The following is an 18,890-nucleotide window of genomic DNA, read 5'->3' on the forward strand; positions in this document are numbered from 1 at the left end:
GGTCAGAGCCATTCAAGGATTAAGAGGAGGAAAGAAAAAGAAAAAAAAAAAAATCAGCCAGGCTGCAATTAAGGCTAGGCAGCAACCTCAGAGGAGAAAAAAAAAAACTTCCTCAGACTACTTTTCCTCCTACTTCAGCCCAAACATTTTAGGCCGGCTATACTGTCATGATTCCAATGGCAGGGAATCACAAAAGGACAAGCACCAACGAGCTCTAGGGTGATGGAACCTAAGCTGACCGCGACCCTAAACCTGAACACACAAATAACAATAGCCGGGGAACGTGCCTACGTTGATCCTAGACGTCTCGCACCAGCCGAAGATCTAACTTCCCCTATTAGAAGAAACACAGACCTCTCTTGCCTCCAGAGAAATACCCCACAGAAATAGCAGCCCCCCACATATAATGACGGTGAAATGAGAGGAAGGCACATACACAGTATGAAAACAGATTCAGCAAAATGAGGCCCGCTAAAACTAGATAGCAGAGGATACAAAAGTAAACTGCGCGGTCAGCAAAAAACCCTTCAAAAAACCATCCTGTAATTACTTGAACTCATGTTCCAACTCATGGAACATGAGGAGCAATTACAGCCCGCTAGAGCAACCAGCAGCAAAGAAACAATTATATGCAAGCTGGACAAGACAAAAATAAAGCAAAACGTGGAACAAGAAAATCAAAAACTTAGCTTGTCCTGAAGATTACTGAAGCCAGAAGCTGAGGTAACAAAACACTCTGATAACCTTGATAGCCGGCGGGGAAATGACAAGAAAGCCCGGTTAAATAGGAAACTCCCAAATCCTAATAGAACAGGTGGACACCAGAGACAGCAGAACACAAATCACCCAGTACCATCAGTAACCACCAGAGGGAGCCCAAAAACAGAACTCACAACACAGAACGGTGTTTCAGGTCCTGCGTGCTAATTCTTTGTTTGTGAAGGGATCAAAGTGTCTCTTTGGTGTTCAGAAGGTTTCATTTTTGGGGTTCATCTTTTCCCCTTCTACTATCGAGATGGATCCAGTTAAGTTCCAAGCCATCCATAATTGGACTCAGCCGACATCTCTGAAAAGTCTGCAAAAGTTCCTGGGCTTTGCTAATTTTTATCGTCGCTTCATCTGCAATTTTTCTAGTATTGCTAAACCATTGACCGATTTGACCAAGAAGGGTGCTGATTTGGTCAATTGGTCTTCTGCTGCGGTGGAAGCTTTTCAAGAGTTGAAGCGTCGTTTTTCTTCTGCCCCTGTGTTGTGTCAACCAGATGTTTCGCTTCCGTTCCAGGTCGAGGTTGATGCTTCTGAGATTGGAGCAGGGGCTGTTTTGTCGCAGAGAAGTTCTGATTGCTCGGTGATGAAACCATGCGCCTTCTTTTCCAGGAAGTTTTCGCCTGCTGAGCGTAGTTATGATGTGGGCAATCGAGAGTTGCTGGCCATGAAGTGGGCATTCGAGGAATGGCGTCATTGGCTTGAGGGAGCTCAGCATCGCATGGTGGTCTTGACTGATCATAAGAACTTTACTTATCTCGAGTCCGCCAAGCGCTTGAACCCTAGACAAGCTCGTTGGTCGTTGTTTTTTGCCCGTTTTGACTTTGTGATTTCATACCTTCCGGGCTCTAAAAATGTGAAGGCGGATGCTCTGTCTAGGAGTTTTGTGCCCGACTCTCCGGGTGTATCTGAGCCGGCGGGTATCCTCAAAGAGGGAGTAATTGTGTCTGCCATCTCCCCTGATTTGCGGCGGGTGCTGCAAAAATTTCAGGATAATAAACCTGATCGTTGCCCAGCGGAGAAACTGTTTGTCCCTGATAGGTGGACGAATAAAGTTATCTCTGAGGTTCATTGTTCGGTGTTGGCTGGTCATCCTGGAATCTTTGGTACCAGAGAGTTAGTGGCTAGATCCTTCTGGTGGCTATCTCTGTCGCGGGATGTGCGTACTTTTGTGCAGTCCTGTGGGATTTGTGCTCGGGCTAAGCCCTGCTGTTCTCGTGCCAGTGGGTTGCTTTTGCCCTTGCCGGTCCCGAAGAGGCCTTGGACACATACAGTGGGGCAAAAAAGTATTTAGTCAGTCAGCAATAGAGCAAGTTCCACCACTTAAAAAGATGAGAGGCGTCTGTAATTTACATCATAGGTAGACCTCAACTATGGGAGACAAACTGAGAAAAAAAAATCCAGAAAATCACATTGTCTGTTTTTTTATCATTTTATTTGCATATTATGGTGGAAAATAAGTATTTGGTCAGAAACAAAATTTCATCTCAATACTTTGTAATATATCCTTTGCTGGCAATGACAGAGGTCAAACGTTTTCTGTAAGTCTTCACAAGGTTGCCACACACTTTTGTTGGTATGTTGGCCCATTCCTCCATGCAGATCTCCTCTAGAGCAGTGATGTTTTTGGCTTTTCGCTTGGCAACACGGACTTTCAACTCCCTCCAAAGGTTTTCTATAGGGTTGAGATCTGGAGACTGGCTAGGCCACTCCAGGACCTTGAAATGCTTCTTACGAAGCCACTCCTTCGTTGCCCTGGCGGTGTGCTTTGGATCATTGTCATGTTGAAAGACCCAGCCACGTTTCATCTTCAATGCCCTTGCTGATGGAAGGAGGTTTGCACTCAAAATCTCACGATACATGGCCCCATTCATTCTTTCATGTACCCGGATCAGTCGTCCTAGCCCCTTTGCAGAGAAACAGCCCCAAAGCATGATGTTTCCACCACCATGCTTTACAGTAGGTATGGTGTTTGATGGATGCAACTCAGTATTCTTTTTCCTCCAAACACGACAAGTTGTGTTTCTACCAAACAGTTCCAGTTTAGTTTCATCAGACCATAGGACATTCTCCCAAAACTCCTCTGGATCATCCAAATGCTCTCTAGCAAACTTCAGACGGGCCCGGACATGTACTGGCTTAAGCAGTGGGACACGTCTGGCACTGCAGGATCTGAGTCCATGGTGGCGTAGTGTGTTACTTATGGTAGGCCTTGTTACATTGGTCCCAGCTCTCTGCAGTTCATTCACTAGGTCCCCCCGCATGGTTCTGGGATTTTTGCTCACCGTTCTTGTGATCATTCTGACCCCACGGGGTGGGATTTTGCGTGGAGCCCCAGATCGAGGGAGATTATCATTGGTCTTGTATGTCTTCCATTTTCTAATAATTGCTCCCACTGTTGATTTCTTCACTCCAAGCTGGTTGGCTATTGCAGATTCAGTCTTCCCAGCCTGGTGCAGGGCTACAATTTTGTTTCTGGTGTCCTTTGACAGCTCTTTGGTCTTCACCATAGTGGAGTTTGGAGTCAGACTGTTTGAGGGTGTGCACAGGTGTCTTTTTATACTGATAACAAGTTTAAACAGGTGCCATTACTACAGGTAATGAGTGGAGGAAAGAGGAGACTCTTAAAGAAGAAGTTACAGGTCTGTGAGAGCCTGAAATCTTGATTGTTTGTTTCTGACCAAATACTTATTTTCCACCATAATATGCAAATAAAATGTTAAAAAAAACAGACAATGTGATTTTCTGGATTTTTTTTTCTCAGTTTGTCTCCCATAGTTGAGGTCTACCTATGATGTAAATTACAGACGCCTCTCATCTTTTTAAGTGGTGGAACTTACACTATTGCTGACTGACTAAATACTTTTTTGCCCCACTGTATCTCTATGGATTTTATTTCAGATCTTCCTGTCTCTCAAAAGATGTCAGTCATTTGGGTGGTCTGTGATCGCTTCTCTAAGATGGTCCATTTGGTACCCTTGTCTAAATTGCCTTCCTCCTCTGATTTGGTGCCATTGTTTTTCCAGCATGTGGTTCGTTTGCATGGCATTCCAGAGAATATCGTTTCTGACAGAGGTTCCCAGTTTGTTTTGAGGTTTTGGCGAGCCTTTTGTGGTAGGATGGGCATTGACTTGTCTTTTTCCTCGGCTTTCCATCCTCAGACTAATCGCCAGACCGAACGAACCAATCAGACCTTGGAAACATATCTGAGATGCTTTGTTTCTGCTGATCAGGATGACTGGGTGTCCTTTTTGCCTTTGGCTGAGTTCGCCCTTAATAATCGGGCCAGCTCGGCTACCTTAGTTTCACCGTTTTTCTGCAACTCTGGGTTCCATCCTCGTTTCTCTTCAGGGCAGGTTGAGTCTTCGGACTGTCCTGGTGTGGATACTGTGGTGGACAGGTTGCAGCAGATTTGGACTCATGTGGTGGACAATTTGACTTTGTCCCAGGAGAAGGCTCAACGTTTCGCTAATCGCAGACGCTGTGTGGGTCCCCGACTTCGGGTTGGGGACTTGGTTTGGTTATCTTCTCGTCATATTCCTATGAAGGTTTCCTCTCCTAAGTTTAAACCTCGTTTTATTGGTCCGTATAGGATTTCTGAGGTTCTTAATCCTGTGTCTTTTCGTCTGACCCTTCCAGATTCATTTTCCATCCATAACGTATTCCATAGGTCATTGTTGCGGAGATATGTGGCACCTATGGTTCCATCTGTTGATCCTCCTTCCCCGGTTTTGGTGGAGGGGGAGTTGGAGTATATTGTGGAGAAGATTTTGGATTCTCGTGTTTCAAGACGGAAACTCCAGTATCTGGTTAAGTGGAAGGGTTATGCTCAGGAAGATAATTCCTGGGTCTTTGCCTCTGATGCCATGCTCCCGATCTTGTTCGTGCCTTTCATATGGCTCATCCTGGTCGTCCTGGGGGCTCTGGTGAGGGTTCGGTGACCCCTCCTCAGGGGGGGGGGGGGTACTGTTGTGAATTCTGTGGCAGCGCTCCCTCCTGTGGTCACAAGTGGTACTTCGGCTGGTTCTCTCTGTGAGCTTCCGTTGGTGGAGGAAAGTGGTACTGCGGCTTCTGAGTTTCCTTCCTCAGGTGATGTGGTGAGGTCGTTAGGCGTTTCCCTATTTAACTCCACCCAGTGCTTTGATCCTGGCCTCCAGTCAATGTTCTAGTGTTGGACCGGTTTCCTCCTGGATCGTTCCTGTGGCTTGCTGCTCTGCATAGCTAGTTCCTCTTTGCTATTTGTTTGCTGTTTTTTTCTGTCCAGCTTGTCAATTTGTTTTTTTCTGCTTGTTGGAAGCTCTGGGACGCAGAGGGTGTACCTCCGTGCCGTTAGTTCGGTACGGAGGGTCTTTTTGCCCCCTTTGCGTGGTTTTTGAAGGGTTTTGTGTTGACCGCAAAGTTACCTTTCCTATCCTCGCTCTGTTCAGAAAGTTGGGCCTCACTTTGCTAAATCTATTTCATCTCTACGTTTGTCTCTTCATCTTTACTCACAGTCATTATATGTGGGGGCTGCCTTTTCCTTTGGGGTATTTCTCTGAGGCAAGGTAGGCTTATTTTCTATCTTCAGGCTAGCTAGTTTCTCAGGCCGTGCCGAGTTGCATAGGCAGCGTTAGGCGCAATCCACGGCTGCCTCTAGTGTGGTTTGTTAGGATCAGGGATTGCGGTCAACAGAGTTCCCACGTCTCAGAGCTCGTTCTCGTTTTTTGGGTTATTGTCAGGTCACTGTATGTGCGCTGACCTCTGTGTCCATTGTGGTTCTGAATTATCTTTCATAACAGTGTTCCCAATCTTTCTGCTTAGCTTCACAATAATAACAAAATATTTGGTTTCAGCTTATCTCAGTCTCACAAGTGTGACTTGTGTTTCACTTGTTAACCCCTTCATGACCCAGCCTATTTTGACCTCAACCCCTTAGTGACAGAGACAATTTGGTACTTAATGACCGAGCCAATTTTTGCAATTCTGACCACTGTCACTTTATGAGGTTATAACTCTGGAACGCTTCAACGGATCCCGCTGATTCTGAGATTGTTTTTTCGTGACATATTGTACTTCATGTTAGTGGTAACATTTCTTCGATATTACTTGCGATTATTTATGAAAAAAACAGAAATATGGCGAAAATTTTTAAAATTTTGCAATTTTCAAACTTTGTATTTTTATGCCCTTAAATCAGAGAGATATGTCATGAAAAATAGTTAATAAATAACATTTCCCACATGTCTACTTTACATCAGCACAATTTTGGAAACAAAATTTTTTTTTGTTAGGGAGTTATAAGGGTTAAAAGTTGACCAGCAATTTCTCATTTTTACAACACCATTTTTTATTAGGGACCACATCACATTTGAAGTCATTTTGAGGGGTCTATATGATAGAAAATACCCAAGTGTGACACCATTCTAAAAACTACACCCCTCAAGGTTCTCAAAACCACATTCAAGAAGTTTATTAACCCTTTACGTGTTTCACAGGAACTGAAACAATGTGGAAGGAAAAAATAAACATTTAACTTTTTTTTGCAAACATCTTAATTCAGAACCATTTTTTTTATTTTCACAAGTGTAAAAACAGAAATGTAACCATAAATTTTGTTATGCAATTTCTCCTGAATACGCCAATACCCCATATGTGGGGGTAAACCACTTTTTGGGCGCTCCGCAGAACTTAGAAGTGAAGGAGCGCCGTTTGACTTTTTCAATGCAGAATTGACTGGAATTGAGATCGGACGCCATGTCACGTTTAGAGAGCCCCTGATGTGCCTAAACAGTGGAAACTCCCCACAAGTGACACCATTTTGGAAACTAGACCCCTTAAGGAACTTATCTAGATGTGTGGTGAGCACTTTGAACCCCCATGTGCTTCACAGAAGTTTATAATGTAGAGCCGTGAAAAAAAAAAAAATCGCATTTTTTCTACAAAAATGATCTTTTTGCCCACAAATTTTTATTTTCACAAGGGTAACAGGAGAAATTAGACCACAAAAGTTGTTGTGCAATTTCTCCTGAGTATGCTGATACCCAATATGTGGGGGTAAACCACTGTTAGGGCGCAACGCAGAGCTTGGAAGAGAAGGAGTGCCGTTTTACTTTTTCAATGTAGAATTGGCTGGAATTGAGATCGGACGCCATGTCGCGTTTGGAGAGCCCCTGATGTGCCTAAACAGTGGAAACCCCCCACAAGTGACACCATTTTGGAAACTAGACCCCTTAACGAACATATCTAGATGTGTGGTGAGCACTTTGAACCCCCATGTGCTTCACAGAAGTTTATAATGTAGAGCCGTGAAAAAAATAATCGCATTTTTTCTACAAAAATGATCTTTTTGCCCACAAATTTTTATTTTCACAAGGGTAACAGGAGAAACTAGACCACTAAAGTTGTTGTGCAATTTCTCCTGAGTACGTCGATACCCAATATGTGGGGGTAAACCACTGTTTGGGCGCACCGCAGAGCTTGGAAGAGAAAGAGTGCCGTTTTACTTTTTCAATGTAGAATTGGCTGGAATTGAGATCGGACGCCATGTCGCGTTTGGAGAGCCCCTGATGTGCCTAAACAGTAGAAATCCCCCACAAGTGACCCCATTTTGGAAACTAGACCCCCCATGGAACTTATCTAGATGTGTGGTGAGAACCTTGAATGCCCAAGTGCTTCACAGAAGTTTATAATGCAGAGCCGTGAAAATAAAAAAATATATTTTTTTTCCACAAAAAAGATATTGTAGCCCCCAAGTTTTTATTTTCACAAGGGTAACAGGAGAAATTGGACTGCAATAGTTGTTGTCCAATTTATCCCGAGTATGCTGATGCGCCATATGTGGGGGTAAACCACTGTTTGGGCGCACGGCAGAGCTCGGAAGGGAAAGAGCGCCTTTTTGGAATGCAGACTTTGATAGAATGGTCTGTGGGCATTATGTTGCGATTGCAGAGCCCCTGATCTACCTAAACTGTAGTAACCCCCCACAAGTGACCCCATTTTGGAAACTAGACCCCACAAGGAACTTATCTAGATGTGTGGTGAGAACTTTGAATGCCCAAGTGCTTCACAGAAGTTTAGAATGCAGAGTCGTGAAAATAAAAAATATTTTTTTTTCACAAAAAAGATATTGTAGCCCCCAAGTTTTTATTTTCACAAGGGTAACAAGAGAAATTGGACCCCAGAAGTTGTTGTCCAATTTATCCCGAGTACGCTGATGCCCCATATGTGGGGGTAACCCACTGTTTGGGCGCACGGCAGAGCTCAGAAGGGAGGGAGCACCATTTGACTTTTTGAGCGCAAAATTGGCTGTCGTGTTTGGAGACCCCCTGATGTACCTAAACAGTGGAAACCCCCCAATTCTAGCTCCAACCCTAACCCCAACACACCCCTAACCCTAATCCAAACCTGATCCATAATCCTAATCACTAACCCTAACCATAATCACAACCCTTACCCCAAAACAACCCTAATGTCAACCCTAACCATAACCCTAATCAAAACCCTACATCCAACACACCCCTAATCCTAATCTCAACCCTAACCTCAAACCTAACCCTAATCCCAATACACCCCTAATCACAACCCTAACCTTAACCCTAATCCCAAACCTAACCCTAATCCCAAGCGTAACCCTAATGCCAACCCTAACCCTAATACCAACCCTAATCCAAACCCTAACCCTAATCCCAGCTCTAACCCTAACTTTAGCCCCAACCCTAGCTCTAACTTTAGCCCCAACCCTAACCCTAAGGCTACTTTCACACTTGCGTCGTTTGGCATTCCGTCGCAATCCGTCGTTTTGGACAAGAAATGGATCCTGCAAATGTGCCCGCAGGATGCGTTTTTTGCCCATAGACTTGTATTGCCGACGGATCGTGACGGATGGCCACACGTCGCGTCCGTCGTGCACTGGATCAGTTGTGTTTCGGCGGACCGTCGGCACAAAAAAACGTTCAATGAAACGTTTTTTTGTACGTCGCATCCGCCATTTCTGACCGCGCATGCGTGGCCGTAACTCCGCCCCCTCCTCCCCAGGACATAGATTGGGCAGCGGATGCGTTGAAAAACTACAGCTGCTGCCCACGTTGTGCACAATTTTCACAACGTGCGTCGGTATGTCGGGCTGACGCATTGCGACGGCCCCGTACCGACGTAAGTGTGAAAGAAGCCTAACCCTAAATTTAGCCCCAACCCTAACCCTAAATTTAGCCCCAACCCTAGCCCTAACCCTAGCCCTAACTCTACCCCTACCCCTAACCTAACCCTACCCCTAACCCTACCCCTACCCCTAACCCTACCCCTAACCCTACCCCTAACCCTACCCCTAACCTAACCCTAACCCTACCCCTAACCCTACCCCTAACCCTAATTTTAGCCCCAACTGCTGTTCTCCTGCCGGCCGGCAGATGGAGACAGATGGCGGGCGCACTGGGCATGTGTCCGCCATGTTCTTCTGCCGGCGGCCAGGAGGAGCAGCAAGAGGATCCAGGGACACAGGTGAGTATTGTAGGGTCCCCGAATCCCCCTATTTCTCTGTCCTCTGATGTGCGATCACATCAGAGAACAGAGAATTACGCTTTACTTTTTTTTTTTTTTTTGTGGTCGCCGGTAAACAGTTAACTACCGGCGATCGCAAAACAGGGGTCGGTAAAACTGACCCCGATCATGCTCTTTGGGGTCTCGACTACCCCCGGCAGCCGAGACCCCAAAGATTCTCCTGGTGCCGGCCGGCGGGCACACTGCGCATGCGGCCGCCATTTTGAAGATGGCGGCGCCCACCGGGAGACACGAGGAGCATCGGGGGAGCTAGGTGAGTATTGGGGGGCCACCTGGGACCCCTTTTCTCTGTCCTCCGATGTGCGATCACATCGGAGGACAGAGAAATTAAAAAGAGATCGCGTTTTTTTTTGCGATCGCCGGTAAACGGTTAATTACCGGCGATCGCAAATGCGGGGTGGGTTAAAAACCCCCCGAATCATGTTCTCTGGGGTCTCGGCTACCCCCGGCAGCCGAGACCCCGGAGAAAATCGGCCTCTGGGGGGCGCTATTGACTTTTTCCACAGCGCCGTTAATTAACGGCGCTGTGGTTTAAGTACCCTTAGCGGCCGCCGTTAAAAGGCGTATCGGCGGTTGTTAAGGGGTTAAAGACCTTGCCATTTTTTGCAATTCTGACCAGTGTCCCTTTATGAGGTAATAACTCGGGAACGCTTCAACGGATCCTAGCGATTCTGAGATTGTTTTCTCGTGACATATTGGGCTTCATGTTAGTGGTAAATTTAGGTCAATAAATTCTGTTTATTTGTGATAAAAACGGAAATTTGGCGAAAATTTTGAAAATTTTGCAATTTTCACATTTTTAATTTTTATTCTGTTAAACCAGAGAGTTATGTGACACAAAATAGTTATTAAATAACATTTACATCAGTACAATTTTGGAAACAAATTTTTTTTTTGCTAGGAAGTTATAAGGGTTAAAATTTGACCAGCTATTTCTAATTTTTACAACGAAATTTACAAAACCATTTTTTTTAGGGACCACCTCACATTTGAAGTCAGTTTGAGGGGTCTATATGGCTGAAAATACCCAAAAGTGACATCATTCTAAAAACTGCACCCCTCAAGGTGCACAAAACCACATTCCAGAAGTTTATTAACCCTTCAGGTGCTTCACAGCAGCAGAAGCAACATGGAAGGAAAAAATGAACATTTAACTTTTTAGTCACAAAAATGATTTTTCAGCAACAATTTTTTTATTTTCCCAATGGTAAAAGGAGAAACTGAACCACGAAAGTTGTTGTCCAATTTGTCCTGAGTACGCTGATACCTCATATGTGGGGGTAAACCACTGTTTGGGCGCACGGCAGGGCTTGGAAGGGAAGGAGCGCCATTTGACTTTTTGAATGAAAAATTAACTGCACTCTTTAGCGGACACCATGTCACATTTGGAGAGCCCCCGTGTGCCTAAAAATTGGAGCTCCCCCACAAGTGACCCCATTTTGGAAACTAGACGCCCCAAGGAACTTATCTAGATGCATAGTGAGCACTTTAAACCCCCAGGTGCTTCACAAATTGATCCGTAAAAATGAAAAAGTACTTTTTTTTCACAAAAAAATTCATTTAGCCTCAATTTTTTCATTTTCACATGGGCAACAGGATAAAATGGATCCTAAAATTTGTTGGGCAATTTCTCCTGAGTACACCGATACCTCACATGTGGGGGTAAACCACTGATTGGGCACATGGTAAGGCTCGGGAGGGAAGGAGCGCCATTTGACTTTTTGAATGAAAAATTATCTCCATCGATAGCGGACACCATGTCGCGTTTTGAGAGACCCTGTGTGCCTAAACATTGAAGCACCCCCACAAGTGACCCCATTTTGGAAACTGGACCCCCAAAGGAACTTATCTAGATGCCTAGTGAGCACTTTAAACCCTCAGGTGCTTCACAAATTGATCCGTAAAAATGAAAAAGTACTTTTTTTTTCACAAAAAATTTCTTTTCGCCTCAATTTTTTCATTTTTACATGGGCAGTAGGATTAAATAGATCCTAAAATGTGTTGAGCAATTTCTCCCGAGTACGCCGATACCTCATATGTGGGGGTAAACCACTGTTTGGGCACACGGCAGGGCTCGGAAGGGAAGGCGCGCCTTTTGACTTTTTTAATGGAAAATTAGCTCCAATTGTTAGCGGACACCATGTCGCATTTGGAGAGCCCCTGTGTGCCTATGCATTGGAGCTCCCCCACAAGTGACCCCATTTTGGAAACTAGACCCCCCCAAGGAACTTATCTAGATACATACTGAGCACTTTAAACCCCCAGGTGCTTCACAGAAGTTTATAACGCAGAGCCATGAAAATAAAAAATAATTTTTCTTTCCTCAAAAATGATTTTTTTAGCCTGGAATTTCCTATTTTGCCAACGGTAATAGGAGAAATTGGACCACAAATTTTGTTGTCCAGTTTGTTCTGAGTACGCAGATACCCCATATGTGGGGATAAACCACTGTTTGGGCGCACGGCAGGGCTCAAAAGGGAAGGCACGCCTTTTGGCTTTTTAAATGGAAAATTAGTTCCAATCATTAGCGGACACCATGTCGCATTTGGAGAGCCCCTGTGTGCCTAAACATTGGAGATCCCCCACAAATGACCCCATTTTGGAAACTAGACCCCCAAAGGAACTAATCTAGATGTGTGGTGAGCACTTTGAACCCTCAAGTGCTTCACAGAAGTTTATAACGCAGAGCCATGAAAATAAAATAAAAAATTTCTTTTCTCAAAAATGATTTTTTTGCCCGCAATTTTTTATTTTCCCAAGGGTAACAGGAGAAATTTGACCCCAAAAGTTGTTGTCCAGTTTCTCCTGAGTACGCTGATACCCCATATGTGGGGTAAACCACTGTTTGGGCATATGCTGGGGCTCGGAAGTGAAGTAGTGACGTTTTGAAATGCAGACTTTGATGGAATGCTCTGCGGGCGTCATGTTGCGTTTGCAGAGCCCCTGATGTGGCTGAACAGTAGAAACCCCCCACAAGTGACCCCATTTTGGAAACTAGACCCCGAAAGGAACTTATCTAGATATGTGGTGAGCACTTTCAACCCCCAAGTGCGTCACAGAAGTTTATAACGCAGAGCCGTGAAAATAATAAATATGTTTTCTTTCCTCAAAAATAATTTTTTAGCCCAGAATTTTTTATTTTCCCAAGGGTTACAGGAGAAATTGGACCCCAAAAGTTGTTGTCCAGTTTCTCCTGAGTACGCTGATATCCCATGTTTGGGGGTAAACCACTGTTTGGGCACACGTCGGGGCTCAGAAGGGAAGTAGTGACTTTTGAAATGCAGACTTTGATGGAATGGTCTGTGGACATCACGTTGCGTTTGCAGAGCCCCTGGTGTGCCTAAACAGTAGAAACCCCCCACAAGTGACCCCATTTTGTAAACTAGACCCCCCAAGGAACTTATCTAGATATGTGGTGAGCACTTTGAACCCCCAAATGCTTCACAGACGTTTACAACGCAGAGCCGTGAAAATAAAAAATCATTTTTCTTTCCTCAAAAATGATGTTTTAGCAAGCAATTTTTTATTTTCTCAAGGGTAACAGGAGAAATTGGACCCCAGTAATTGTTGCGCGGTTTGTCCTGAGTATGCTGGTACCCCATATGTGGGGGTAAACCACTGTTTGGGCACACGTCGGGGCTCGGAAGTGAGGGAGCACCATTTGACTTTTTGAATACAAGATTGGCTGGAATCAATGGTGGCGCCATGTTGCGTTTGGAGACCCCCTGATGTGCCTAAACAGTGGAAACCCCTCAATTCTAACTCCAACACACCCCTAACCCTTATCCCAACTGTAGCCGTAACCCTAATCACAACCCTAACCCCAACACACCCCTTACCACAACCCTAACCCCAACACACCCCTAACCCTAACGACAACCCTAATTCCAACCCAACCCTAACCCTAAGGCTATGTGCCCACGTTGCGGATTCGTGTGAGATTTTTCAGCACCATTTTTGAAAAATCCGCGGGCAAAAGGCACTGCCTTTTACCTGTGGATTTACCGCGGATTTCCAGTGTTTTTTGTGCGGATTTCACCTGTGGATTCCTATTGAGGAACAGGTGTAAAACGCTGCGGAATCCGCACAAAGAATTGACATGCTGCGGAAAATACAACGCAGCGTTTCCGCGCGGTATTTTCCGCACCATGGGCACAGCGAATTTGGTTTTCCATATGTTTACATGGTACTGTAAACCTAATGGAAGTCTGCTGAGGATCCGCAGCGGCCAATCCGCTGCGGATCCGCAGCCAAATCCGCACCGTGTGCACATAGCCTAATTCTAAAGGTATGTGCATACGCTGCGGAAAACGCTGCGGATCCGCAGCAGTTTCCCATGAGTTTACAGTTCACTGTAAACCTATGGGGAACAAAAATCGCAGTGCACATGCTGCAGAAAAACTGCACGGAAACGCAGCGGTTTACATTCCGCAGCATGTCGCTTCTTTCTGCGGATTCCGCAGCGGTTTTACAACTGCTCCAATAGAAAATCGCAGTTGTAAAACCGTAGTGAAATGCGCAGAAAAACCGCGGTAAATCCGCCATAAATCCGCAGCGGTTTAGCACTGCGGATTTATCAAATCCGCAGCGGAAAAATCCACAGAGGACCAGAATACGTGTGCACATTCCTAACCCTACCCCTAACCCTAACCCTACCCCTAACCCTAGTTCTAACTCCAACCTTAGTGGGGGGGAAAAAAAAAATTTTATTTTGATCACTGTGAGGTTTTATCACAGTAATCAAAATTCACTCTGGAACGAATCTGCCGGCCGGCAGATTCGGCGGGCGCACTGCGCATGCGCCCGCCATTTTAGAAGATGGCGGCGCCCAGGAAAGAAGACGGACGGACCCCGGGAGGCTAGGTAAGTATAAGGGGGGGAGATCAGGGCACGGGGGGGGGGGAGGCGTCGGAGCACGGGGGGGAGGGATCGGAGCATGGGGGGTGGATCGGTGTGCAGGCGGGTGGATCGGTGTGCGGGCGGGTGGATCGGTGTGCGGGGGGGTGGATCGGTGTGCGGGGGGTGGATCGCAGTGCGGGGGGGTGGATCGGAGTGCAGGGGGGTGGGATTGGAGCACGGGGGGTGGGATTGGAGCACGGGGGGAGCGGACAGGAGGACGGGGGAGCGGAGCACAGGACGGAGGGGAGCGGACCACAGATCGGAGGGCTGGGGGGGCGATCGGTGGGGTGGGTTCACATTAGTGTTTCCAGCCATGGCCGATGATATTGCAGCATCGGCCATGGCTGGATTGTAATATTTCACCAGTTTTTTAGGTGAAATATTACAAATCGCTCTGATTGGCAGTTTCACTTTTAACAGCCAATCAGAGCGATCGTAGCCACGGGGGGGGTGAAGCCACCCCCCCTGGGCTAAAGTACAACTCCTCCTGTCCCTGCACACCGGGTGAAATGACAGTTAACCCTTTCACCCGGCCTGCAGGAACGCGATTCTGCCATGACGCATACGCTGCGTCATGGGTCGGAATGGCACCGACTTTCATGACGCAGTGTATGCGTCAAAGGTCGGGAAGGGGTTAATATCCCTTTGTTTTATCCCTGATGCCGGTTGACCAGTGATCACACCTTATTGGACTCTAATACAGGCAGGATTATTTTAAAATCCTTATTACTTGCATATGGTCATACAATTCATTCAAGGAGTCTCATATATCAGTCACCTTTTTTCCACACACAATTATTTGACAAACAAATGTTGATACATATATGCCCTACCTCAACCTTCTAGACAAAATATCTTTAACGTGCGCACAGAGTAGTTTATTAGGCTATGTGCAAACGTTCAGGTTTTTTCACTTTTTTTCGTGTTTTTTCACAGTAAAAACGCTATAAAAACTCATTAAAAATGCATACATTATGCATCCTATCATTTAGAATGCATTCTGCATGTTTTGTGCACATGATGCGTTTTTTTCCACGAAAAAAAACACATTGCGGTAAAAAAAAGCAGCATGTTCATTAATTTTGCGGATTTTCTGTGTTTTTCCCGCTATTCTAGGCATTTGGGAAAAAAACGCACAAAAAACGCATCAAAAACGCGTCCAAAAACGCATGCGGATTTCTGGCAGAAATGTCCGGTTTTTGTCAGGAAAATTTCTGCAAGCAATCCTGACGTGTGCACATACCCTTACTGTGGTATTCTCAGACCGTGTACAAGAACCCTCAATCTGCTTGTCTGCAATTGAAAGTAGTGATCCTCACTACAAGGTCCTTCAATCCTCAGGATTGTCACTTTAATCAAAGGATCCAATGTTCAATCCAATGTACTTATTCCATCCAATAATATTCTTCAAGTGTGTGATAAGAGAGATAGCCAGACGTCTCCAGGAACTCAGGTACTCAGAGTAAGTAACAAGTAATAGTATGGTTATAAAACATTGGAATTGATTAGTCTATAGGTTTTGTCCCAGTGACTACACCTGAATGGACTCCTTTGTTCCCAGTTTAGCTAAATCCCTTAGATTTCCCTACCGCTAAGCAAAACTATTACAAAATCTTTCTGAAGAACCAGACTTCTCTAACAAACAATAAACAAAGAAGGGTCTTACCTTGTGTTAGGCCACCCGTTTTTCCTTGGCTGTATTTAAATCTGTCACCCCTCCTGTAGTCAATGAGAAAACTGGCCTTTTTTTACATCAATTCAGATGGAGGACTTAGTTGTAGAGAGTCTGTGACCCTCCCCGAGCACGGTGTCAGTCCTGCCGTTCAGAGACCGTAGGAGGGGATATTTTGACTTGGTTTGAAGGACCAAAAATATCAGGAAATCTCCTTTCTATAGAATGAAATAGCCAGACACGACTGAGATCGAATCAACACCCAGGTTTATTTCTCGTATATGAGGAGACAGCTCAAAACTCACCTCAGAAAGGATACATCTAGTTTTATAATCAACATTGAAGGACGTCGATATACGAGTTACATACATTTAGAACATTTCCATTACTACAAGATAAGAGAAACCTTTTCTCACAGGTTAATTATATTTTTTAATGAGTACATTGATTTTAATAACCATCCACATGTCTTGGGAGTAGGAATCACTCCCTGGCCTTGAGTATCCCACACAAAAACGTTCTGGAAGAATACATCACCACATAGAAATCTTACATGTCAGCAAAAATAATGAATATAGACTTTATAGAAGATTCGTATATTATGTTAAGCTATCAAGGATTAATATAAGATTTTATAATATTAAGCTATCAAATATTAATATAAAATTAGGATTTCTATAACAGCCACAGCCCTGGCTGCCTGCTGATGTTCAATACTTCTGAAAGGAGGGACAATAATACCGGCACTGGTGGGGCGCTCTTCTCGTGTGATGTAACAACCTCACATGAGCTCTGGAAGAGCGAGTGCCAATGCTGCTGGAACGGCCCTACCATGGGAGGTATGAGGGTTTTTATTTTATCGAGGCCAAACATGAGGAATGACTAGGGGTTAACCTAACAGTGTACAACCTCTTGAAAAAGATACAATTCTAGGTTAAAACATTTCCAACATTCTGAAGGAAAATGTTTCTCCCATGTGTGACTTCTCTGATGTTTATTTAGAGTTGATTTCCTTGTAAGTTTTCACACATTAAGAACATGAAAAAGCCTTCTCCCCAGTGTGAATTCTTTGGTGACTAAGAAGAGATGATTTCTTCACAAAACATTTTCCACATTCTGAACAGGAAAAAGGCTTCTCCCTAGTGTGAATTCTCTGGTGCTTAACAAAATTTGATTTATGGTTAAAACATTTCCCACATTCTGAACATGAAAAAGGATTCTCCCCTGTGTGAGTTCTCTGATGTGCAATAAGATTAGAAGTATCTATAAAACATTTCCCACATTCAGAACAGGAAAAAGGTTTCTCCCCTGTGTGAGTTCTCTGGTGCTTAAACAAACCTGATTTCTGGTTAAAACGTTTCCCACATTCTGTACATGAAAAAGGCTTCTCCCCTGTGTGATTCCTTTGGTGGGTAACAAAATCTGATTTCTGGCTAAAACATTTCCCACATTCTGGACATGAAAAAGGCTTCTCCCCAGTGTGAATTCTCTGGTGCTTAAGAAAATTTGATTTCTGGTTAAAACATTTCTCACATTCTGAACAAGAAAAAGGCTTCTCCCCTGTGTGAATTCTCTGGTGCTTAACCAAATCTGATTTCTGGATAAAAGACTTCCCACATTCTGAACATGAAAAAGGCTTCTCGCCTGTGTGAGTTCTTTGGTGTATAACAAGAATACATTTATGTTTACAATGCGTCCCACATTCTGAACATGAAAAAGGCTTCACCTCTGTGTGACTTCTCTTGTGACTATAAAGATCTGATTTCTGGTTAAAACATTTCCCACACTTGGAACAAAAAAATGTATTCTTCGCTGTGTGAATTTTTTGATGTTTAAGAAAAGATTTTTCAAAGACAAAACTATTTCCATATTCTGAATGTGATAATGGCTTCTTTGCTTTAGAAGCAACAGGTTTTTTAATGCTAATTTTATGAATTTGATATTCCTTAGTAGTCGGTAATGAATCAGAAGAGAGGACCTGTTTCAAAGGATCAGATGACAGATCTTTGCTGGGAACGGAAGATGGTATATCTGGAGTAATGGCATTCACTTCAATTGTATCCTGTGGGATCTCAAGATCATCTGATTTAAAAATGGGAGATGTCAGCTGTTCCTCTGATCTGATACAGTCATCTGCCAAGAAAAAAAAAAACAAATTATTTTTTAAATAAAATATCCTTGAATTTTATATTTTCCAATATTTCTACTTGTCTATAAAATGGAAAGATATGTAAAAATATTGAGTTATTCACCAAGACAATGACAGTACACAGATTAAAAGAAAACCGAATAGGATGAACCAGTGGAGCATGGCATTCAACTGTTTGTTCATCATTTTGCCTCTCAAATATGGAATAAAAAGCTAACAAACAATGTTATGTTGGCAAAAATAATACCAATAAAAACTACTTATCTCACAAAAAACAAGCCCCCTCTCAGGTCCATCATCTGTCAGTGGAAAAACAGAGGTGTCAGCATTATTAGTTGCTCAAAGGTTCGTGAAAAGCAACATGGCTTCCATAAAACAATCCAGCAATATCTCCTCAGCCAAAGTCAAATCTCTCGCTCACTTCTGAGCCTTTCAGTGTGCCAAAACCACATTTAGCATTCATGTATTTGGCATTACTATAGTGATAAGAACTCACTTAATTTACAGTGTGTGTGTGTCCTGGAGCACAATCTGGGCACTATGTGTTGGTCAATAAAATGGCATATTTGACATTTTCACTCTGAAACGTTCACTGCATGCTAATTTTTACGGAAAGTGGCTGTGGAGTCAAAATAGTCACTACTCCTATAGATTAATTCACTGAGGGTTATAATTTCCAAAATGGAGTCACTGTATGGGCATTTCTTCTGCTCTGGTTTTCTGCTGTTTTGTCATATTAGGGCTTCTGAAAATGGTGTGTCCCATCTTCTATGTGATCTGCTCCTGTGACGTCAGCTTCTGTCAACAGGCGTGGTCTTATTCATTCTACATGTTATGGTGGTAATGGAGGAGACGCTGGAATCAGAAGCT

The 18,890-nt window shown here is 44.1% G+C and overlaps 1 protein-coding gene across 1 annotated transcript in view; it reads right to left on the reverse strand.

The window, feature by feature from the left end:
- Window positions 1-16,121: 16,121 nt before the first annotated feature.
- Window positions 16,122-18,890, reverse strand: part of LOC138664117 (oocyte zinc finger protein XlCOF22-like) — a 28,522-nt gene continuing 25,753 nt past the window's right edge. Inside the window, exon 7 of the mRNA XM_069750549.1 lies at window positions 16,122-18,004. Coding sequence (XP_069606650.1) covers window positions 16,902-18,004 — 1,103 coding nt within the window. The 3' untranslated portion in view covers window positions 16,122-16,901. The remainder of the gene's footprint in view (window positions 18,005-18,890) is intronic.

This window comes from Ranitomeya imitator, chromosome 2 (genome assembly GCF_032444005.1).
Source record: "Ranitomeya imitator isolate aRanImi1 chromosome 2, aRanImi1.pri, whole genome shotgun sequence".
Classification (NCBI taxonomy): Eukaryota; Metazoa; Chordata; class Amphibia; order Anura; family Dendrobatidae; genus Ranitomeya; species Ranitomeya imitator.